This window comes from Capsicum annuum, chromosome 6 (assembly GCF_002878395.1).
Source record: "Capsicum annuum cultivar UCD-10X-F1 chromosome 6, UCD10Xv1.1, whole genome shotgun sequence".
Taxonomy (NCBI): domain Eukaryota; kingdom Viridiplantae; phylum Streptophyta; class Magnoliopsida; order Solanales; family Solanaceae; genus Capsicum; species Capsicum annuum.
The window spans coordinates 205,056,494-205,081,648 of record NC_061116.1 but is presented as its reverse complement, the minus strand read 5'-3'; the positions used below and the strand labels follow the sequence as shown (position 1 = coordinate 205,081,648).

General features: G+C 34.9%; 1 protein-coding gene across 4 annotated transcripts; it reads right to left on the bottom strand.

Moving 5' to 3' along the window:
- Positions 1–3,648: 3,648 nt before the first annotated feature.
- LOC107876028 (protein REDUCED CHLOROPLAST COVERAGE 3) lies at positions 3,649–16,177 on the bottom strand. Of its 4 annotated transcripts, none has more exons than XM_047413801.1 (25): positions 16,079–16,177; positions 15,383–15,503; positions 15,088–15,149; positions 14,705–14,797; positions 14,433–14,505; positions 12,874–13,212; positions 12,728–12,792; positions 12,141–12,272; positions 11,747–11,788; positions 11,128–11,655; positions 10,724–10,872; positions 9,781–10,282; positions 9,237–9,299; positions 9,049–9,150; positions 8,642–8,947; positions 8,482–8,574; positions 8,291–8,392; positions 8,058–8,162; positions 7,467–7,600; positions 7,042–7,225; positions 6,798–6,929; positions 6,343–6,455; positions 6,173–6,251; positions 5,942–5,965; positions 3,649–5,789 (listed from the first exon to the last, which is right to left on the bottom strand). In XM_047413801.1, the coding sequence occupies exons 2-25, from the start codon at positions 15,450–15,452 to the stop codon at positions 4,122–4,124; spliced, it is 5,160 nt and encodes a 1,719-aa protein (XP_047269757.1). In that variant the 5' UTR covers positions 15,453–15,503; positions 16,079–16,177; the 3' UTR covers positions 3,649–4,121. The 4 variants fall into 4 exon arrangements, with proteins under 4 accessions (XP_047269757.1, XP_047269756.1, XP_016578481.2 ...); XM_047413800.1 differs by having other exon boundaries at positions 16,017–16,153; XM_016722995.2 differs by lacking the exon at positions 5,942–5,965 and having other exon boundaries at positions 16,017–16,152.
- Positions 16,178–25,155: the final 8,978 nt, after the last annotated feature.

The following is a 25,155-nucleotide window of genomic DNA, read 5'->3' as shown; positions in this document are numbered from 1 at the left end:
TACTTTTTTCGTGATTTTACTATATCACCCCTAATTAATTATTATATGTCATTTAAGTATTAAAAAATTAATAATATTAAACAAAAAATATAAAATAGACATTTATGACATGTCTGCTTCAATTGCTTCAACCGTAATTTTAATGTTTCATCCCTAATTAATTACTATAAATCATTTAAGTATTAAAAAAATTAATAATATTTAATAAAAAAGATAAAAAAAATAAAAAATGATAAACTAATTATTGATATTTTAAATTAACTTGACATCTAATATGAGGCCCGTCTAAATTTTTTTCACAACTATTTTTTATATTAATTTTGTTATATCACTTCTAATAAGTTATTTCCTAATTGATTATTATATGTCATTCACATATCAAAAAATTAATAATATTTAATTAAAAAAAATTGACATTTATGACATGTCTGCATCAACTGTTTCAATCGTAATTTTACTATTTCATCCCTAATTAATTATTATTAGTCATCTAAATATTTTAAAAATAAAATAAACAAAAAAAATGATAAATTAACTATTGATGTTTTAAATTAACTTGACATCTTATATGAGATCCGCTTAAATTTTCTTCACAACTATTTTTTTTATAGTAATTTTATTGTATCACTTCTAATACTCATTATGAGTCATTTAAGACATGTCGCGACTTCAATCATGATATTTGATTGACTCGAAATTATTACAATATCACTTAAATTGAAATAGAAGAAAAAGTATTATAAATTTCAATAATTAAAAACTTAAATTATTTTAAAAATATAATAGATTATCAATGCTATAAAAATTTAAACAAGGAGTGTATTATAAATTATAATGGCTAACAACTTAAAATAGTAAATTACAATGTCAAAAAATTATTATAAATTGAAATAGCTAACAACTTAAAATATCTAAAAAATATTTAAAATATAATTAATTATCAAAATTTTATTTGTATCATACAAATTGAGACTAAGGCCTCATTTGTTTCCACTTAATGGATGTCTGAATTTGAATGGTTCAGACTTCAGACCATTAAGTGCATTTATTTTTTATTAAGGTTTTAACTCTTAATAGGTCTGAATAGGTCTTAATCATTCAGATCTAAAACTAAGTCTTAATAGATCTGAAGGGATATTCTGGTGTTGGATAATATTCACCACTGTATTCATAATCAACAGTTACCACCACTAACCACCTCTGTCACCGTCACCATTGTCAACCACCACTCACCACTCACCACTCACCACCACTAACCACCTCCACCATCACAACCACCATCGACAAAAAATACCGCTACCAACCACAATTGTCAACCACTACAACACGTACTACCTCTTTTATTCTAATCATATTCACCACCACCACTGCCGTCAACAACACCACAATCAGCAACCACTAGCGGTAAATCCCTACTACCAACCAAGTAGCACCATCACTAACTACCACTAATAATACATCACAATCTCTACACATTCTTTGGCCGACACCACCATTGTCACTAGTAATGCCACCTCTAGCACTACTTCAACCAGTACCATCGCTATAATTTATCTCTACTAACAACCATCTCCACCATCACAACAAATAACATCTCCAACTAGCACTAACACATCGTCAATCATCATGCATTCATGTTTCAGCCAACACAATCAACACCTTAAACTACTAACATCAAGTAACGTCACATCACAACCACCACCACCACCATCAATCGCCACCATCATAACAGTCACTACAATACCAACCATCACAATTATCACTACCAACAATATTAATCACTAACATCAATCATTGTCACCGCAACCACCATCATAAGCCATCCCCACTATCACTAACAAACATAAATGGTTTTTCTCAATCAAATACTAATAATTTTATTGTATTAAATCACATATTTTTTAATATATAATTAATTTTTTTTTTTGAATTTTATTTTTTATTTTATTATGTATATAAATAATTTTTTTTTATATATTCAGACGTTGAAAAACAAACGGTCTCAATCATTCAGTTTTCAAATCTAGAGACAACATCTTAATCATTCAGAGATGTGCATTCAAATTCAGACGTCTGAATCTTAAAAAAAACAAATGGAGCCTAAAAAAGGAGTAACATATATTGGACATGGGCCTTCGATATCTAGCGGCCTAAAGATTCCTTGTTTTTTTCGGATTTTAAGCGTAGGAAATTAAAGGAAGTGAAGACGAGAACAGGGATTAATTCAACAGATTTGAAAATTTTGTTTGTGTTTTGTTGGGAATGTCGGAAAGTAATAGTAGATTCCCAATAGAAAAGGACCAGAAGATGATGAAGAATTTGGTGAAGTATGTAATGGGTAAACCTTTTCCTGATAGGCACACTGTTATGGATGATGTGGATGAACGTTATGGAATGAGAGGGTATCTATCATCCATCGGAAATTTTTGAATGTAGCAAGGGGCCAAGGGGAGGGGGTATTTTATCACTTTTCAGGATTTGAAGTTGGAACATGGAAGCCTGAAAAGGGAGTAAAATCAATTTATGATGCCAACAAGAGACACATGGGCAACATCAAGATTTTGTGGTACTACTACAAGGGTAAAGAGGAGGAGCCGAGTGAGTGAGTGAGTGGCACATGAGAGAATATTATCTCCTACCTAACTATGTTGAGACTTGAGAGAAACCATGTCGTAATTACAATGCTCAGCAAGACCATTAAAATACCACTAGCAGCAATCTAGTCTTATCAGATTTAATTTTCCCTCGAACTAGAAAATATTCATATCTCTATCAATTTTTACAAGGCTATACCCTTGCTGTTACATTTTTTAGGCCTCAGAAATATATACATGGGCTGATATAGTATTGACTCTGCTACAGCCTTGTTCTTGCTCTCACTGTATTGTGATTCTAGGTTCTTTTTCTTTAGCATACTCAAATTAGTTTCTCTTCTACTGGTGGCATTTACATAAACAACAAATGCATGTTGAATAAAGAAATAAGACTCCAATAAGAAAATAATCACAGTTGGAAGAGGTAAAATAATATCATTGAAGTCGGTTAAAATGTGAGACAAACAATCTTACTCTGATTTGTCTTTAAATTCCAGAAATGAAATCCACTGTGATTTTCAAACATTCCATGATAGTTAACGAAAATATGGACTGGAGATGGCTTTATCAAGGGAATTATTCCTCAAGCAGCAAATCAAATCAAACGTTTTTTTTTTTAAACGTAACGGAGAAATACCTCGTGAACACATTTGAACTTCGGGGAGTATGGGCCAAGAAATTGTTGCTTTTTTTTTTTAACTACTATTTTGTTGGTGAGATTTATTTAGTTCCTGCTTCCCAGTTCTGACGGTCATTTCTCTAGTTGATTCACTCAAATGAAACCATAGAGGCACAACATGTACCTTTTAGTGTAACCAAAAAAACACGTAGGTGCTTCATTGGCAAAGGAGGGTGCGGGGGTGGGGGGTTGGTGAGACGGTTGAGGTTCTGCTTAGATCTTTCTCAGAGAGAAAACTGACCAGAAAATGAAATATGGTCCGAAAACTCAAAAAAAGTTTTTACAATGTAATATCATTTCCACTTGAGGAATTACACTAGGTATGGTAGATCAGTTGAATCTTAGAACAATAAGTCATAATAAGGAGATCAAATATCGCGAGACTAGAAGCATGATGGTATTTACTCAGCAAATTATCACTTCTTTCATGGTTTTCCTAAATTACAGCGGCGCAGGAAGCTATTTCAGAAAGAGCGCTTTACTGAAACCCCCCAAAAGGGCGCCTTAACCATATAAAGCTTGATGAACAAAAACAATGGAGAAAGAAGCAACTAAGCAAGGACCGCACAGAAAGGAAGTTGAATAAAACTTCTGGCTATCAAAAAAATTGTACCTCAAGATCTGTTATCATCTCGATCCACTCTTTCCACATCTAATATTTTCTTGTCTTTTATTTTGGGTGAACTAGATAAGAAACCTCCTCAGAGAAGTAAATAAGAAGACATTATTAGAGGTCCTACTGCAGTTTATCTTCCACATTTCTACAGCATCAAGTAATGACGAAGTTGCCTATGGAGGTTGTCTGGAGATGAAGCACATTCTAGTTGAGATCACTTTCCTCAATGCACTTAAGCACAGATAGACTGCTGACTGTACAAACCATTTATTCCATGGGCAAATTGTCGCCTGCTTCTTCTTCGTCTTACCACAGGCAAAAAACCTTCTCCATCCTCAAGCTTATTTTTATTTACATCAACTGACTTTGGCCCGCTATATTTATTTGCTTCTGTCAAAAGTTCCTTTTTCCCTTCAGTTCCACTCTGCAATTTAGTAGCACTATGTGTACTTGCTTTGGCAGAGCTAACTAAGAACTCAGACTTCTTTGTACCAACTGGAAATTCACTCGCAACATCTGAATTATTCTGTTTCGACCTCACAATGAAGCTATTTTGTATTTCCCTAGCTAGCTCTTCTCTGTCAGCATGTGAACTGCTTTTTGTCGATCTACCATTTTTGACATTAGCTGTAGACTTTTTATCAAGCTTCTCCTCTGCTGAAACTATTGCGACAGAGTTATTCAACCCTGTGGAAGAATCAGCATCAATAGCCACTTTTGAATCTTCACTTGTAGCAGTTGTTGGCTGTGTTTTCCTTGGAACAAACGCAGGTGCATGTGGATTCATGATTCTTGGAGAATCATAACTGCTTATTTCAGCAGCAGGGTTTTGGTACTTCACATATCCGTTTTTCATTGTCCTGTGGTACAAAGGTGATCTGGGACCGCAAGGAACTCTCTCAGCAATTGATGGAAATCCCACTGGTTCAGAAAGTAAGCCTTGGCTGGCTCTAACATCATAGACACTAGTGACAGCAGCAGAAATCAACATTTGAGTCAAATGGTAGGCACCTGGATTGAATGGTTCAGCAGCCGCAGATAGCTTACTCCCATTTCGTCGTAAACATTTTTCCTCATTACTTGAACATGAAACATCTTCAGACTCCAGGGAAAATTTATCCGACTCAGATCCACTTATCTGGACTTCATCTTCATGGATTCCTTGTACTTCTCGATCATTGGCAGGTGTAGCTTCTGTGGTCACTGAGTGCCTTCCATCCTCTTCTGATGTTTCAGTTGGACTAATGCAGATCTGGGAATCAGTTTTATCCTCATTTAATTCTTCTACTTTCTCCAATAAAGGCTTTAGAACCGTACCTGGTGGCGACACTGCTACTTCTTTGTATGATAAGAATTTTGAAGCCATCGTAGCAAGAGAGGCAGGAGGAGATGGAACAGTGACATATGATGTGCGAGAAACTTCGGCAACAGTCATTTTAGTCGCAAGTTTTGTTGACTTTTCAGAAGAACTGAAGCTAGCAGCCTTTAGTTGCTTTGCAGTAGAAAATTTACCCAAACCATTCTTAGATACCACTTTTTGTCCCTGTGAAGCAACTTCTTTCCTGGAACTGCTGTCTCTGGGGAAAGAGTATTCCATGTTTGTCTTGATCTTGGCAAGACCGGGCTGCCTTCGGTGGAACATCTTGCCACTGCCATGTCCCATCCTTGTTTTCGAATTTGCTTCTTGCCATCCTTCATCAGAGCTTGTTTCGTGTATTACTTCCACTGGTTCCTCAATATTAATGCCTTTTACTTCGTGAGTAGCGACCCTCTCTATGCTATCTTCTTTCTTGTTAACTTCTACTATGGTAACGGGATTTTCTGTAACATCCTGAGTGATGGGGTTGTTACTTCTTCCATCATGCTGTCCTTTTTGAGATTGATCATCTACTGGCAACATCTAAGAGCCCATAAACAAAGAAACAGTAACAACGTCAACTGGCAGCTTCAGAAAGAAAGAATAATAGGTAACTCGAAATGACCACATCCAAAATTATCCCTTCCCTCCCCAAAAGGAGGTTTCCTAGGATGTGTTTGCACTCACGTACATACCGAACATGGGGTTAAGGTCATGTGCTGCAGGACAAAGTTTCTCCATTAGACGGGCTCAATAACATTCCTCTTTGATGGTCTAAATAACTTACAGGTGAGAGTTTGGACTAGGACTGACTTCTAAGTACATACAGAAAGTATGCAGCTCTCGCTGAAATCTTCTTAATGTAAAAAAGTTTCAGCGAATTTAGAAGTATGGAGTATATACTACTATGCTGAGTGATGAATTACCTTTGAACGCCGTTTCCTCTGCGCTTCTATGGACTTTGAACCCTGGCCAGGACTAATGTAATCCAGTAGGTCTGACACACTACATCAGAAAATAGAGAGTTTTGGTTCCTTAGACACAAGCAGATAGTTCAAGACCTAGTAACACCAGTTCAAAGGTAAAGTTTCAATACCTGAGGTGACCTTTGCTAGCAATGGATGCATCTAGTCTCGGAGCTCCTGTTCTTGCAGCTTCTTGCTGCTCTAAGGCTTTCGACTCAAAGTATTCAAGCCATGCAGCAGCATCCTACATATAATTGCATGTGTAACTTTCCAACTTTAAAATACAACAACAGATCAGTGAATTATTAGGAAGACCTAAGTCATTTATTATCTTCTAATAAGAAGGACCTCATTATTACTGGAAAATGCCCAATTTAACAAAAATAAAAGACATGTATTTGCTGCGTTCATTTAAAAGAAAGCACCACAATGCAGAGAGGGAGAGAGAGAGAGAGTGTTATCTGCAGCGTCAATCATTTTTATTTAACTGTTGTAGCATTCCGGAAAAGACTGAGATGTGAAATACACTGTAGAGCCATAGTGGTAATTAATAAAGAGGGAAATCAGGCATTAGATTTATACACACCTGAGTACGGAGATCATCTGCTCCTAGTTTTGCTTGAAGAATCTGCAATGTAGTTTGCTCATGTTGCACACTCAGTGAATATGCTTCCATGAGAGAAAGAGCTATGGCTATGGCATGATAGCTGGCAGCAGTCTGTCCGAGACAGCAACAGAGTTAAAAAAAGATGTCGGAAAGTAAAGAATATTTTCACAAGCACCTAACTTAAAAGAGGTTGATACTGGAATATGAGAAATGAGAGAAAAACCTGTATATGATCTACTCCCAGTAATCTTTGGTTGCATTTAAGGGCTTCATGTAAATATCTAAGAGCAATATGTACATTTCCCATGCCCTCTTCCATCATAGCCACATTTATATATGTGGCAGCCGTGTTTGGGTGAGATAGTCCACATGTGAAGTGGAGAAGAAATAAAGCACGGTTGACATACCTGGAATCAATGATGAACTTGCTTCAGTTATCAACGTAAATAAGAAAAAATGAATGAACAGCTAAGCATAGTAGGACTAATCAATAATTGAAAAAGGGATGTGAGAGACTGGACGGAGAAGTTTTCTGAATCCTAAAATTGCAATTTGTAAAGTTCAACAAATTAGGAATCAAAAGGTTGAGCAAGACACCTTAGATATCATAATATGACTAACTAGAAAAGAGAATCTTTTCTCACTCACTTTAGAGCCAATTCAATGTGTTGGAGACGATAGTAGAACACAGAAAGATCCCCATAACTTTTCATTGTATCTGGATGGTCAAGTCCTAGCTCCCTTTCATTGATATCCAATGCTTTCTGTTGATAAATTGTTGCCTAAACAAGAATAATAATCATTCAGAAAGATTATTATCATATATTCTGCAATTCCGTATATCCAAGGAGTCTGCATTTCGTTTCTTTATTAGTGCATGCAAGTGCAATGGTGTGTGGCGGAATCCACAAGTGAATGTAAGGTCAAAAAGAGAGTGAAACTTTTTGTGAAAATCCAAAAAAGCTGACTGTGGGAGCTTGCATGATTAAAAAAAGAAAACATTAGGAATACTTCCAAAATTGTCTGTCAAACATCAATACACAAGCATGTCTAAGATAATTCTTCTTCGACTACTTTTGCTAAATTTGAATACTTTTCATTAACTACTCTGACTAAATTTAAGAACTTAGTTCGAGAATTAGATAATTAACGAGCAAGATATGAAAATAAGCAAAAAAGGATAGTTTAATGTTGCATGCCACTTCATACATCAAACCCAAGCGCTAAACATTATGTTACCTGATTGAAATCTCCAGTGTGATAAAGGACAACTGCTAGGAGGCTATATGCACTTGCAGTGGCACGGTGATAGGGTCCACATACAGCTATCATTTTTGCCAGGGCCTTCAAGTAAATACACAAGCAAGTAAAGTAAATCTGTGTCCTATACAAGTCAAGAAAATCTATGCGCTTTAAGGAATGGACTTCAGAGACTTGTGAGCGTGCATGTACTTTTATTTTATAATTCGTACCTTTGTTCCATACATAACAGCATCTTCCAACTTCCCTTTGTCAAGAGCAACCTTAGATGATTCAAGTAAAGTCCGTCCATCAGCAGATGAGCATCCAACATTCTGAAAAGAAGATAGTAATAAAATGAAGCTGTATTTCCAGTTATTTGACATGACGTTCAACAGGAAGCAGAAGAGACAGAAAGGCTTACTTTACACAAAGGAACTACGCTGATAACATCACTTTTACTGAAGGGGTATGGGCATTCCATATCATAATCTTTTGGAACCAACTCTAATCCAACCTGAACAAAAAACATGTTACTAACTTACAATGGTAAATTTTAATTAATGCAGCCCAGCTTATAGTACCTTATGACAAAGCCCGCGGAGGACTGTCAATTTCCTCAACTGTTGGAATTCATCTTTTAATCTCCAACCAAATCTTTCAACCAGAAATTTCCGTAACCATTGCATCTTGAGAATGTGGTTTTCATCACTGTCTTGTGTGGTAGAGGACCCGAACAAGAAGTTTAAGGATGAGGCTATAGCGGCGGACAAGTTGGCCACATTGTCAACGGAGGCAATGACAGCTCTAAGTACATGCTTGAAAGCTCGAGTAACCATCTCATGAATACAAAGTGACTGTATGTGAGGAAGCTTCTCTGCTAGATCAACCTGGATTACACAATGACATCAAGTTCATCAGACGCCATCAACAAGTCACCGTTCCTGACAAACAAAGAAAGCTTGAGACAGATGAAGTAAATAAATCTTACCACACGACCCAGAGAACACATTCTTAATCCTCTTAGATGCATGAAGTCGGTAAGGGTGCGTCCATCAACTGGAGAAAGTTCCAATGATGCAAAGTCTGTAACCTAAATAGAATTAGAGATTAGTTTTTCTCTTCAAGTATTTCAAAATTTCATTTCATTACCGAAATACATCCGAAGCTTTGGATTACCAGCTTAGGGAGAGCAACTTCATCATAATACTTTTGTGCCATTCCGACAAGTTCATCCACTGACTGTAAGAAGAAGCGTAGTTATCAGTTAACTGTGAGCTACAGTATTAAAGACTGATTAATGACAATATATTTATCTCCGCAACTTTTCGTACCAATGTTTCTCCCTTGCACTTAGAAGATGGAAAATGAAACAACTTAGGTTGAGAATTCAACAACAGCTTGAATTCTCGGCATTGAATCAGAACTACTCAAGTAACATCATGAAGGATTTGAAGAAAAAAATATAAGATGTGTGGAGGTCATATAACAGAGGCTATTTTTCGAAGGGGAGTGCTGACTAAACACTTCAGTGGCAAATAAAAAAGCATCCGAAATGGAAAAATAGGCTCATATTTTCGCATATTATGTGCTTAGAAAAATAGAGCCTTGTTCATTTACTACTTTTTTTCTATCTTCGTTCTCCTCTCTCTTTTGACATCAATTTTTCATCAAAATAATAGGATAAATAAGTTCCAAATAAAACTATGCTATTATTATTGACCTTCAGATGGAGATCCAGCCCACTTTCTTTCAAACGAAGGTAAGCTTCTCGAGAGATAAATCTCATCCATTCAGCTTCACATTTTGGGTTGCCGTTGCTTGGTTCCGTCAAGCTACTTTCTGTGTTCAGAGTGCTGGCTGTCACATCATCAGCTTCATTGTCATCCATGGAACCAACATTACCTGGTCTCTTTTCCCTCTTTTTGAGCATTTTAAACTGCTTTCCAAGTCCCTTAACTATAGGTTCAGCCTTACCATCATTTCCAACCGTGTCTTCTGCTGTTGTTTCCTGCTTTTGTAGATGTTGAACCCAACAAGAACCAAGTTCCCATCTGATGGACCCTTTGGATTTATCATCCATCCCCTGTAACTTAATCAAACCATCCTTAATGATTTTATGGACCAAAGACATTGAATTTGCACGGTCGTCCAAATCAGACCGGGGCAATTGACCACCTCCAGAAAAAACAGCAGTCATTGGCTTGTGGAGCAGAAGGCGTAAGCTGGAAAAAGTTAAAACTCACAATTAGAAGCACTCATCTTGCGAGACAAAGAAAGAAATCCATCAATTTACTCCTAAAGAAGAGTGCATCCTCGACAAGAAGAGCCCTTAGATCTAAACATTGACATCACTTGACCAATGTGACTTCTCATTCACAAACTCAATTTTGAATATTGACATTATTGATCAATGTGACTTGTCATTCGCACTCAATTTCTTAACATGCTGTTAGTTCCCAAGTTACATGAAATGTCATCTTCATACATGCACCAAAATTATCAACAAAAGAAAAAGAAAAAGGGAACATGCATAATTGCTCGACTATGGTAACATGTTAAACAAAAGATCATCTACTAAAATACATTCTTACTGATAAAATTCTAAGTCGTCCAAATAACTAGCCATATAAAAGTTCATCTAGGTTTATCGCATTTTCTCAAACCTGTTGATGTTGAGTGCATTGGCTCCCCCATCTGGTTGGTCATCGATTTTGATATCTTGAGGCAGACTACTATCCACTTCACCAACAACTTTCACAACTGCTGTATAACCACAATGTTTCACAACCACCACGCACAATGAGGATGTGTCCTGTCCAATCAAACATATCCTTTCAACTTCCTGAATTGAAGTCATTGGTGACAGAAATACAGGAGAGCTTTTTCCAGAAGGTGAAAAGAGTATGTTCTCACAGCAACAAATGGCTCAATGCCTACTTAAACCCCAACCCCCTTCCCCTGAGTGGGTCATGTGTAAACAACAGAAAAAAGAGGAAAGGCAAATCATACAACAACTACATAAGGGTTTTCCAAGTTCAAATCTTTCCTAAGGCAGCTTGTAACTTACATGTATGACAACACTTTCATCAGCAGTTACTCCTTTAAGTAAATTTCTTCGATCAACATCCTCAGCAGATACATTAGAATCTCTACTGCCGATAACTTTCACTTCTTTCAGGCTAGCATCCCCGAGATCTCTTTTAACTATAATAGACAAGTCACCAATGCGATCCTCAGAGAGTACTGAACCCGGAGCACAATTTGAGGTATCCCTCGAAGTTGAATCCATGACTTGGTATATGGCTGAGACAGCTTTAAAAATGGAGACGTCAAGGAAAAGATTATGAAGCAAAAAAGCCTTTCGATCTCGAACGACCCTCTCCTCCTCAGTTTTGCAAGGAAGTTTTGCCAGTACTGCAAAATCTGTGGCCCATGATCTAAGGTCATCATGCTCTCCATTCCTTCCCTGACCTCCGCCATTGCCACCCCAACTCTCATCTTCCACTGGAAGGGGAGTGAAGTTTGATGCAGTATCAACAAGGGATGGAGGGGCAAGCCAAGTGTTGGCGCGGAAACCATACGGAAGATTACCAAACTGAAAACAACCAACAGAGCAGAAAAATATGCACACAGTTAATACCACTTCATTTTCCCTTGATGCTTATTTGCAATAAACAAGATGTCACCTTGTTATGTTCTGTAAATGCCTTCATCAAGGATTCATATGCCTGCAAACCAAGCAGATAAAATAATGAGAGAGATTTTTCTTGTATCCTCCTCCTCTTTAACATATGTCATGTATGTTATCATTATTAATCAAATAGGTATCTGACTTAATGGCAGTGGTGTTTTGCCATAAGATACCATTGACGAATCAACTTTCCTATTAATACTTGTAGTCTTTATAAAGTAATGCAGTCATAAAGAAATTAATGACTCATAAATGGCAAATGTATTAAATAATTAGGATAATTAAGTTTAATTAGTATAAAGAACTTGATGCACAAAAAATATTTGCGCAAATTATATGAATGATGCTAGCAAGAATAAGACGCGTATTGAGGCTATGAAGGTACTTACATTAGCAAAAGCTTGGCTGAGCTGTTGCAGAAGATCAACCAAGCAATGGATTTGCATAAGTGGTTTTCCCAAAGTGTAGAAACCTTTTGCTGCTGCAACCACTTGCAATGTCTTTCCATTGCATATCTTAATCTGCAGAGAGTTTTTTGCATCATCAAAATCCTAACTTTGTTTAGATGGCTCTTATGTGTTGTTTCATAATGCATCTTATTGTATTATATCATGTATAGTTTTAATGAATGCAATGTTTAAATAGATTGTATCCTTTTCCATGGTTAAATAATGTGACGTATCAACAATTTGTAGGGCAATACGCGTATAGCTACTAAAAACGGCAGGTTAAAGGATAAAATAATAAGTAAAGACAAAATGGGAAAAAAATACTCCATAATAATGCGATCACGCCAAATGATGTCACACAAAATAGGACTTTTCGTGTTACCTAAAGATGAATTTGACAATACAATACAATAAAGTTTAAGAATTAAACAAAAAAAACTTTGTCTTTAAACTAACAATACAATAGGTAACAACCATCCAAACAAGAGCAAACGCAAAACCAGAAAAAGAGAAACAAAAGAAGGTACCTGTAATTCGAAATAATCGCCATCTCGCTTTGTTTTAGCATTGTTACAAACCACTCTTTTCAAACCTGAAACAGCAGCTCAGTTAGAAGAAATGCGCTATGAATTCTACAATATTCGGAATAATTTAGAGGGAGAAGAAGACGCACTGAGTATAGGCGGAGAGAGGTGAGAGAAAGAGAAGAACTCATAGAAATCAGATAACTTAGGAATTGGATGAATCGCCACCATATCATTCTCTTCCTGCGCCGCCGGAGCTGAATGCTCCGATGAAGGTGGCGCCGCTCCATCTGACGGCGGTGAGGTTGGCCGGCTTGAAGCATTTCGCTGCGCCTTGGACTTTTTGGCCCGAGATTCCGAACAGGTGACGGCGCCGCCGGGTGCGGCGAATTTTCCGGGCTTAGGTTTGGCGAAGCGGGTAGTGCAGGCGACGATGTCGAGTAATCTCCGGACATGATCCACTACCTGAGACTCCTCCGTGTAATCCTCTGAGAAGTTAGTGGCATTTTCGTTAATAACACTAGAATTTCGGGCAATAAGCAAACCATCACAACATTTTTGAAATTTCGGAATTTCTCGCAAGCTTAAATTATGTGTTTTGTTTATAATTTTATTTTAATAAGGTCGTTTAGTCCATAGTAAATGGATCAATTTGCGCTTATTTTGATTAATTTTATAGAATACATATCAATTTTCATCAACAACATATAAGGTCAATGCTTTACAAGAATTCAAAGTAGATAATAATATACAAATGCATGAAAAGTTATAACAGATTTAAATGTATCAAATGACTCTGTTATTCTGTAAATTCAATACTGTGCATGAATTGTAAGTGTGTCATGCACGGACGCATAAGGAGTTGCGATTAATGAATTGTTTGGTTTAGATACAAGTTATACATAAATTAAAGTACAATGATCAATAATACATAGTAAATTATTATACAAATAATGTATACATTATTTTTTATTGAGCACTTATTATATATATATATATGTATAAAGACTCTCCACTATATTTAACAGTTGAGTTTTCGTTATTGTGCATGGGGACCATGCACAATATACTGCTAGTCAGAAAAAAAAAAATCACAAGTACAGATTTAAAAAAAAAAAAAATCACTAGTACAACAACATTAAACTGCCATGATTTTTGTGTTGGTTAATATTAATGGCGGAAGTAGGTGAAGCCTTGAATTTAACGGCAATTGTGAGGATTAATTATTCTAATTAATGACCTGTTAAGTGTTAACACCAATGTGCACTTCTTTGGAAATGCATTACATAGGTTAAACCAAAACCTAAAACCTATCTACACTTTTGCCTTTGCCAAATTGGGTTGGTTGGTGGGCTCTAATTTCATCATTTCGTATAAAGTTCGTTTATTTTTATTTGTTTAATATATTAAAAAATATTTTTTACTTTTATTTATTTATTTTAATATATTAAAAGAAAAATATATTCTTTTTCTTGTATTTGACAACACATTTTCAAGTTCATTGAAAACTGAAGTTATACATCAATTAATATAGATCAGAATTTAAAGTTTATAAATTTTGAATTTACAATCAAATGTGTTATTCATTTTAATTATTAAATTCACATTTAAATATTATATATTTTATATAAATACAAAATTTAAGTTCGTGCTATAACTCCGCCTCTAAAAACACGTGACCACATAAGGGATTTTAATGAAAACCTACCTTCAACCATTCTCAGCAAACATGGCTTCAGAGTCGCAACATCTAACTTGTCATTTAGTTTTGGTCCTTTCACCTGTGCACTCAACCAATACACTTTTCCATATTAACACACTTGTTATCTTGAATTAAAAAAAGATAATTAAAACTTAAAACATAACAATTAACAAAAAACTAAAGATTAATTAACCAACTGTGCTTACTTCCAAAATATATAAAGAGACATAGAAAAAATCATCAATTTTGGAGTTTAATGAAATGAAGAGTGAACTAACCTCGTGAGACAAGGAATAGTTGGTGAAATGACATGTTCCAACATTGGCAGCTAGTAGCTTCCTCACGTCCAGTATCTTGTCCGTCGATATGCCCTTCAACAAACAAAATTTAATTCAAATTTAGTGTCTGCTTAGACATAGTGAAATTTGAAAAGAAAAAAAAAACTGGAAACAATATTTGAAAATTGGAGTTATGTTTGGATAGAAAAATAATTTTATTAGAATTTTTTGAATTTCAGAAAATTGTAACAATTTTATGTCCGACGGGCACTTGACTAATAAAATTAGTTACGTCTGCCTCAATACAAGTGACAAATACCAGTGTTTCCTTGAAATTAGTAATTTTTGAATTGGGTTGAATTGAATTCATCAATTGTCAATACCTTGAGAACAACTTGAGTGTCATAGGGAGTGACGACAGTTATGTCAAGAACACTTGGAATCACTGCAAATAAACAAAAAACAAAAATTAATGTAAAGAGCAAGATAAAAAGGGAAGTCCGGTAAACAAAGCATTCCGTGTTTGGAGCGTCCTATAACACGTGTTAGTGGATGCTTCATGGCTCGAACACATGATTCATAGGTCACAGGGATACAATTTTACCATTGCTCCAAGGCTCCCTTTCAAAGAGCAAAGACAAATGAATTGAAAAGAAACAATTGGAACATGAATTGAACCTTTCTCTTCTTTCTTCTTTTTTTCTGTTTTAGCTTTGTTTCCCTTTCCCCTGCCTGATCTTGGTGCCATGAACCTTCTTTTCTTCCACTCTAATGATGCTTCACCAATTTCCCAAAACCACTGAAATTGAATGAAACAAAAAAGTCTAAAACTATAAATTCATTTAATGCATATGAAGAAATGACCAATGACCATGTACATATATATATATATATATAGAATAGAATAGAGAGAAAGAGAGGAGTTGAAAAGTGAAGGAGAGAATGAATGAGAAAGAGGAGGGGACTAAATAGTAGTGAGAAAGTTTGAGATAGCATTAGAAGATAGATAAAGTAATGAAAGGAAATCTAGTGAAAGGTTTTGAAGCAAGATGACAGGATAAGGTGTGGGAGTTTTTTGGGTTTACACAAATTACACTCTCTCTCTTTCTCTCTCCTTTTTTCTTAGCCTTCTTTTCATGGACGGAGCGTTAATAAATGTTACCAATTCAACAAAATTCAGTAATCTTGATTCAGAGCATGTATGTATACATATAATAAAGATTCACCAAAAATATATAAAAAAACAATCTATTCATAATTCAATAAACAAAAAGAGGAGCAATTTAGAATCTATAAACTTAAGATACTCGACCTTGGCTTTACTGCTTTCTATTTCAACAGTGCGTTTATTTTGTAAAGAAGTATTGATCTCACCTTGTGGAGTGCTTAAATGGACCGGAATATTATTGTGATAGTTTTAGAGAGTTTTGTAATTTTAGCTTTTTTCACATTGAGGTGATGTGTGGGGGATGATGTCTGAGGGCAGTGCAAATTAACCATGAATTTAAAGACGCATACAAAATTGGTGGACCAAATCACCGTTGGTTTCATGACACGTGGCAATCTCTTGATGGGGTTTTGGACATTTTGCGTTTTTCCTTGTTTTTTCATGTGTTGGAACCTTTTAATTATTTTCGCCAACAGCAATTTCTGAGACCACAATTTTGTCATTTTTTTCACTGTTAAAGTTCACTAATTCCTTTTTTTTTTTCTTAATGGATTTAAGTTTTAAATACTCATTTATGTAGGAAAAAATATATATTCTTGCAACTAATATGAGAAAATACTTTTTTAACCATTATAAATAATTATATATAATCATATTAAATTAATATAAACATCAGCCGCACATAACGTTTTTTCTTATAAGAGGTGGACGCACGTGGAAGAGTAAGAAATTAATGAATATGTATATATTTTGTTAAGCGTCCTGGAACAGAAAAGTCTTCTAAGACTCGAATCAAACTCGTCGTTTAGTCCCTTTGGTCGATTGTTCGACCTGTATTTGAGTTCCCCTTGCTGCATTGTTTGGAATATTTTGAGGAAACGATCAAATATTTTGCTAAGCGTCTTGAATTAAAAAGGCCCTCTGGGACGCTAGCCGAACTTGTTTGTAGGTCCCTTTGCTCGAGTGTGATGACTTGTATTTGAATCTCCCTTGCTAAATTATTTGGATTAACTTTTTTCTTAAATGCGTATAAAACATAGATTTAGTGACTTTCGAACTGATGACCTCAATAATATGTACAGTGGATTCCACAATTATTAGACGGGTTCAAATTTTCATTTGAATATTGATTCTATGAGTGTTAGAAAAGTTCTTTTTTCGGAAGTAGTGTCGCATGACACTGCTTCTATACTAACATACATTTGCTTTTGATGATGCCTTCATGTCTTAAAATTCTTGGTTCGCCAACCGTCATCACTCTTTAACTGTGTATAGCCAAAACTAGGAGTGTAAGAGGATTTACTCGAACCGACCTCTCATAAGAAAAATTAAAATTATAAATACAAATTTAAAATTATTTTACACATAGTATATATCACTTTTTTATTTTCTTATTTCTTTGTGTGTTTAATTTTTTATATTTAAAATTTTTAAAATAAAAAATTCTGACTCAGCCGTTAATATCGAGGGTGATGTGATTAAGAGAGGCACGAAAAACACACTAAGGAGTAATCATTTTGAAAATTCAAACAAAGACAAAACTCCATGAGTGCCTCCACAGTTTTCACGTTTCATGTTATACTTGGTCTTCGTTTTGTAGTGCTCATCACAGTAATTACAAAGGGGACTTACGAAACACGTGTAAATACCTAAAGTTTAGGCAACATTCAATTTTCAACTGAAGCCTAGGAAAAGGTTGTGAAATCAAATAAGTAGCTGCTATTTCTAGTTTATAGAAATTTTTCTATGAATTTTTTGGACATGTATTTGCGTCTAATAATATTAAAAGGGTATATGGAATATAGAATACGAAGGAAGTATGTGACTGTGTAACAGTAATTAACATCAATGTTTACGCCTAAATTGGTGATTTAAACTAAAAGTTGAATTTGCTATATGGTTCAAAACGCATATTGAGATGACCAAACAATAGAATTGCTAATGTCAAATGTGATTAAAATAACAAGTAAAGTAATGGACAAAAATATAATTAGGAAGATAAAAAGTACCGCTACGTCATCAAAAAAGCGAGTATGAGTGGACAAGAGGGAGTTGCTCGGATGACAAGCATCTTCATTTTCAATCTTTAGATTGTGAATTTGAGTCACCAAAGAAGAAAAGGATGGAAGCTTCTGGGAAGGAATAATTCTTTTTTTTAAAAAGGAAAAAACGAGTATCGAGTGAGCTTGAGAGCTTTAGATTACAAAACTTTTAAATAATGCCAAGTGGATAATGAAATTACGATACGCTACAATTGAGGGAGAAGGATATATTTAAAATGAAATCCTAATTAATATGTTCTTTGATCTACACCTTATTTAGTGCCCCTTATCTTCACGTTATAGCAATTGCATTATTGATTATGAAACCCCCAAGAGGAATTCGAAATTCTTCAGGGCTAGTTGTAATCTTGTCTTAACCTAACTGATCTCTCTTCTTATCATGTGTAGTCTTTTGTATGTCCAATTGACAAATTCAAATTTATACCTATATGATCGAGATAGATGCAACATTTATTAATTAAATGAAAAAATAAATATTATTACATTGGCGCAATAGTTTAATTCAAAATAATTAGGTATCTCTAACATGTAAAGACGAAATACTTTAGGTGAGTTACTTATATTATCACTAAGAATAACAATTTATGTTATTATATGTATTGCATCTCTAATATCTCTTTGTTGATGATATTCTTGGTATATGTTCTACTTGGTCTTTTCTTGTTATTGACATTAATATTTCTCTTGATTAAGAGCCCGTTTGGATAGGTTGAAAAAAAATGATTTTTAAAAATAAGCAGTTACGTGCTTGGATAAAAGTGTTGAAATTGAAAAAAAATCATTGATATATTTGGTAAACAAGTGTTGTTAAGCATTTCTTCTTGTCAAAATGTCTTAAATACCCTTAAAATTGTTAACAATATGTAGAGTTGATTATTATTAAAAAAAAAATCTAAAATGATTCAATTTGAGTTCCTTAAAGATTATCATAATGAATTAACACCTAATTCGTACATAAAAATTGTTCGTCATTAATCGTTTCTTAGTTATATTACTTCACATGTGGAACTTCATGATAAAATCCTAGAATCTCACTCGTAAAATTTAAAATTCAAGATAATGATTAATAATTTTTTTTTATCAGAGAAGCTAAAATATGATAATTTGTAAATATGATTAGAATTTGTAATTTGTAGATAACATTATTTTGAAATACTTTCAGATTATTTATTGAAAACATTGTATGAAACTGAAAAATAGCAAAAATATAATTTTCACTGCAATATAAAATTATTAATTACAACAAAAATAAAAAGAATTTCCTTATCAATCTTTTTTGTCACTAAAATTTTTAAATTAAAGTGACATTCGTTGTGATGGAAGAGGAATATGTTCTGCCTCCAACCACAGACCTTTTCAAAATAATATTTAATATTTTTTAATTAATAAAATCTTTGAATGATAAAATTTGAATAACGAAATAAACTAACCAATCATAACATTACAAAGTGCAATGAAAAAAAAATATAAACTATGATAGAGAGCAGCCATAGAGCAAGAAATGGAAGAATAAGTTAGAATAAGAAAGGATATTTTAGGAGTTTCAAGAACATGTAAGGAATAATGAAGTGAAGTACTTGGTCAAACTTAAAATAAATTTTAAATCAAAAGCAATAAATTGGGATAGACGAACTTATAGGTTTTGATTTATTTTATCTTAAAAGCACTTATTTCTAAGCACTTTTATTGTTTGCCAAACACCCCAATAAATCAAAAAATACTTTTAAACTGATTTGACCAGCTTTTAAGCCAATCAAACACCCTCTAAGAGTATTTGAGAATATGTTGTACATTATTAATTAGAATGTATAACAATATGTTTGTTATTTTCATGATAACTTTTATGATTCTCATATGATGAAGAATTAGCTTTTGAGATTGATCTTAGCCTGTTTATTTTCTAATTATGTCATTTATAAAATTTCTTCACGTTTCACATATGTATATGTCGGCCAAAACGAACTTAAATATTCAATAAATTGAAGTATATATAGAATCACTCATCATTTTTGCTGTCTCAGGTATCACTGCTAAAATGAAGGATTATTTCAATAGTTATTATAGACAACGTCGTCATTGACTCATTGCTTTTTCCAAAACCATAGTACACAAATTCATGTGAAAAAGCCTGGCTTGTTTGTACTTATTGCTAAATACAATTCCAACAGCATTTCAATTTTCCTCAAGTCTTATATTTTCATATTTAAATTTTGAAAGAAAAAGAACCAACAAAAAGTAACACTAGCACTTCTATTTGTGATATTTCACTTAGGCAAAAAAATTGAGGAAAAGTCCTTTGGCCACAATTCTTTTTTCACAATACAAAAAAGTTATGTTTACACTATAAACTAGTTAACTTATGAATATTTTACCTTTTTACTTTAAAAAATAAATAACTTTATATATTTGAAAGAAAAGGATAATATAGTGTTTTTATTATTATGGCTAAATTTGAACCAAAATTTTATGGCCATTTAACACTGTCACACCCCTTTTTTAACTCCCAAAAGAATAAATTTTAAGGTTGAAAGGGTTTTTATTATCAAAGTGACAAAAGATTGAAAATTTGTTTCAAAAAAAGATTATTTACATTTTTTATTCAGAGTCACCACTTGGCATAATCGTGTGTGCCAAGTCACCTTTGGAAAATCCTTTTCAAAATGATTTTGACTCTGTAAAACTGATCCGCGAACAGAGATTCCAAGTAAGGAATTCTGTTGACAGAGGAAAAGGTGTTAGGCACCCCTCGGTCCCGTGGTTTGACCACGGTCGCTTGATGAAGCGTATCGGCTAATTTTGGCACTAAGAACGTATAAACCACATAAAACACATAAACAGGCATCCAAACACACGAAACAAAATAAATCCAAAATATAGTGTTCAGTCCAATTATACAGTCCAAAATAAATAAAAATGCGAAAATAAATCCTATCTAACCTACACTAATCCCGAACTATGCTCCCGTGGTTTACCCGATGTCTCGGGCCTTGATCACGAACCTTCTTCGCAGACATAATACGTCGGGGTATTCCTCGATGAGTCAGTACATGAAACCTCGGGGCATTCCCCGGCCAAATGAATATACTTGAATCTTGTGCAATAAAGTAGAAAGAAATATTCACACGCACATTCACACATTCAACAAAATATCATTCCTAAAATTTGTCTACCCAACTTAGCATTTGCCTACTAGATTCAATTTATCACAATTCCAACAAATTCAATATAATCAAAGATTGAAAATTAATACGAATTCACTTTATCAATTTTAATTTCGCCCCAAACAATAAATTTTATTTCTCAAACGAGATACTATTTCACCATACAAACCATAATCAAGGGACCAACCACGAATCAAAACAAACACGCATTCATCATCAACAGGAATCAAACCAACACAAGATATTCAATCCAACACACCAAATATAGTAAACAATGAAATGAAAGAAGAAAATAGTAGAATTGGACCTCAAAATATTTTGATTGACTTAAGAAGAGAAATAAGAGTCGTTCCGGAGCCTCGAAGAATACCACAATCCCGACTATCATCCAACTCCAACACAATAGTCTTCAAAATCCAATTCGAAACCCCAAAACCATGACGAACAGTGAACCCAAAAATCAAGAATCACAAGAAAACCAAGAAAACTGCATGCCCGGAGCTCCGGTAAACTCGGGCAGTCACAAATATCAACGAGCAAGGCTGATTCTGGTGACTTTTAGTGTTTTCCGGCCGGGTTAGCCTAAAAACCACTGGAAAAACGAAGTAATTTAGGGATTTAGGATCTGGATCATCCGTTTCAGCGTTACCTGAAATGGGACGAAGCTGATGAACTCCAACGAGCTCAGAAGGAACAGAACTAGAAATTCAGATCAAATTCGGAGCAGCGATGACACTTTTTCTGGCGGCGAATCGTCGGAACAGTCTACCACTACTAGTTCTCTCTCTCTCTCTCTTTCTCCAATCTGTCTCACCCTTCACTCAATTCTCAGTTCCCCGTCTTTCTCACAGGTGTATGTGTGATTCCCCCCTTTTTGATGGTGTGCGTATGAACTGTGGGCTATGCTTTAATGGAGTGTGTCAATCTCGTGGAGAAAAAGAGGAGAGTCGGGTCTCTGTGTATTTATTCTTTTTTCCCTCTCTTTCGAATCTCTCACTCTCCCATGGTGTATGTTCTCGTAAAGTGTATGAACGGAGAAGATGATGTTGCCCCTCCTTTATTTATTGTCTTGTATGTATATAATGGTATGATGAATGTGTATTGTTGTGGAAATTTCGGTGGGTCCCCCCAGGTGTGCTTTATATGTGTGTATATCCTTTTTCTTTGTGGAAAAGAAATGTTGGAAGGGTCACATGGGTAGTGAGGTTGGGTAGGTTGTTAGGATGAGGTGTAAAGTTGGTTAGGATAGGATTAAAACAAGATAGAATTTGTTAGGGATTATGTTAAAGGTTGTTATTTGTTGTATTTTTGTGGGGTATAATCACATGGATGAGGGTGTGTGGTAAGATGAGCTAAAAATGAATAAAATTGGAATTGGGAGGGACAAAATTAGGTGTCTACATCATGCCCCCTTTGAATGTAAACATGAAGTGTTTTCAGACAAAGAAGTAGACAACGAGACAAAATTTTACCCCAACCATTATTAAAAAAGAATGAAACAGAAGGAAGGAGGGAAACCAAGTCTTGAATTTGGACATCATACTTATCCCTAGTTATGAGGGAATCAAGTCACATGTATCCCTAAGGATTGAAAGAAGAGGAACTATACCGATTTGGAAAGTCGAGTGAGGCCCTGTCGAGGTTTCGGTTCGCGGCTCTGTCATTACATAAAAAATGAAAAATTACAAGATTTAAAAAGATAAATAAAATTACAAAAGTCCTATCTATGCAGCTTTTTTTGAACTCTTGACTTGAGTTTCATCACTCTATTCTTCAGGCGGGCTCCTGACTTGAAACTTCTTCACCCTGTTTTTCTGGCATGCTCCTGACTTGCCATTTCATCACCCTATTTTTCAGGCGGGCACCTGACTTGCCATTTCATCACCCTATTCTTCTGGCGGGCTCCTGACTTGTAATCTCTTCAACTTGTTACTTGGTTTTCAATTTCTTCACCTTATTGCTTGACTTTCAATTTTATCACTCTATTCTTCAGGCGGGCTTCTGACTTGCCATTTCATCACCCTATTCTTCAGACGGGTTCCCAGCTTTTAATTTCATCACCCTGTTCTTTAGGTGGGCTCCTGATTTTCAATTTTCATCACCCTGTTCTTCAAGCTGGCTCCTGAAATCACATCAAAACTAAAAAGAAAATTATCCCAAACAAAGATTATATAAAGAGATCATTTGCTAGAAAAGTGAAGTTCCAAACAACAAGAATTAAATTTTTCCCCAGTTTATCATCAAAGGAATTTTGTGAAAGTCACATCATTATAGGAATTAAGGAGAATGACTCGACTAAAAGGTACGTATTATAGGAATCAAAGGAAAGGACTCGACTAAAAGGTACGTCTTCTAGGGGTCAAGGGGAATGACTCGACTAAAAGGTATGTCTTATAGGAATCAAAGGAAATGACTCGACTAAAAGGTACGCCTTATAGAAATCAAAGGGAATGACTCAACTAAAAGGTACGTCTTATAGAAATCAAAGGAAATGACTCGACTAAAAGGTACGTCTTATAGGAATCAAGGGGGATGACTCGACTAAAAGGTACGTCTTATAGGAATCACAGGGGATAACTCGACTCAAAGGTATGTCTTTTAAGAGTCAAGGGGAATGACTCGACTATAAGGTATGTCTCCTAGGAGTGAAGGTTTAATTTACGAAGTGTATCATCTAGCAAATAAAAATTAAAATCCCTGGACAAGTGTGTCTCCGAGGGATATAGGATGATGAATTTTTACCATGATTTTATTATCAAACCTGTGCAGCAATATTGCTTTCTGTATTTGTAAAAGTGAGGCATTGCAGCTCTTGAAGTTTATGCTCTGAAGCCCTGCTTTGAAGGTAATATGTTTCCTGTTTCATCAAAGAAAACTTGTGAGTTTAAAACATGGTGGCTGGTTTGTGGCTTTAGCTTTCGTGACGATCGCTTTTGCCCTCGTCACTTTTAACCTTGCTTCCAACCATTAACATATATCATTGACTTGCTGAAGCATTGACCCTAACTCAGATTATTAAGAGTGACTGAAACAAACACAGTATCTCTGTTTTGCCATGCTTCTCAGATAGACTCTTTGAACCTTGGTATTTTCATGAGTTACCAAGCTTGTCTGTAGACAAAACTTTCTGCATGCCTTATTCGGCCCACAATCACGTCTCTTTCGTATGTTGACTTTGTCTTGCTTTGTGCAATCGAAGAAGCTGGTAGCCAGTTTTAAAATCTTTTCTCATTTATTTTGTCATGGACTTGACTCAAAGACACGACAAAAATGACAATGATTTTTTTTTAATTTGGATAACTGACTCAAGAAAATAAAAATAAAGATAAAGAGAAGAAAGAAAATACAATGAATGTTCCCATTTGAAACAAAGAAACGAAAAATTTATCTAAAATGACAATCAACTCTAATGATTATGCCATGTATTTGGATTAAGCTGCCTGATCTTTTCATCTAAACTTTTACCAATTGTTGTTGAGCTAATGAACCTGAAATTGAGTTACTTCCTTGGGTCAATTGCATTCAGAGACCTCATTCAGCTAGTGACACCTTGAAGGGTTTTCGCCAACCAGCCTCTCTCATTTTCTTTCTCTCGGCTCACCATTGCCTTATGGTATCCGTGAGGTTTTTTCACCAATGAGATTCTCTAATTTTTATTTCTCTCAACTCACAGTCGTCTTACGGTGCCCGTGAGGATTTTCACTGATAAGACTCTCTTATTTTTTTCTCTCAACTCACCATCGTCTTACAGTGCCCATAAGGGTTTTCACTGATAAAACTCTCTCATTTTCATTTCTCTCCTAATTCATTATGTTGAGAAAGACAAGTAGTTCCCAAAATGCGTCATCACATCCATTCCATGCTTAGCCTTAGCATTCTCAAAGATTGATCTGAAGGTCTTTCTTTGGTTGTCACTTGGCTATTGGATAGGGTTAGAAAGAAATTATGGCATGAGGCCCAAACGACACTTGATGTGGGGTAGGACTTATAACTTTTGAAATCGACTCAAACAATGAGGATTAACTCATGCCCCAGTTTCTTTTGACTGGGGAATTCTAA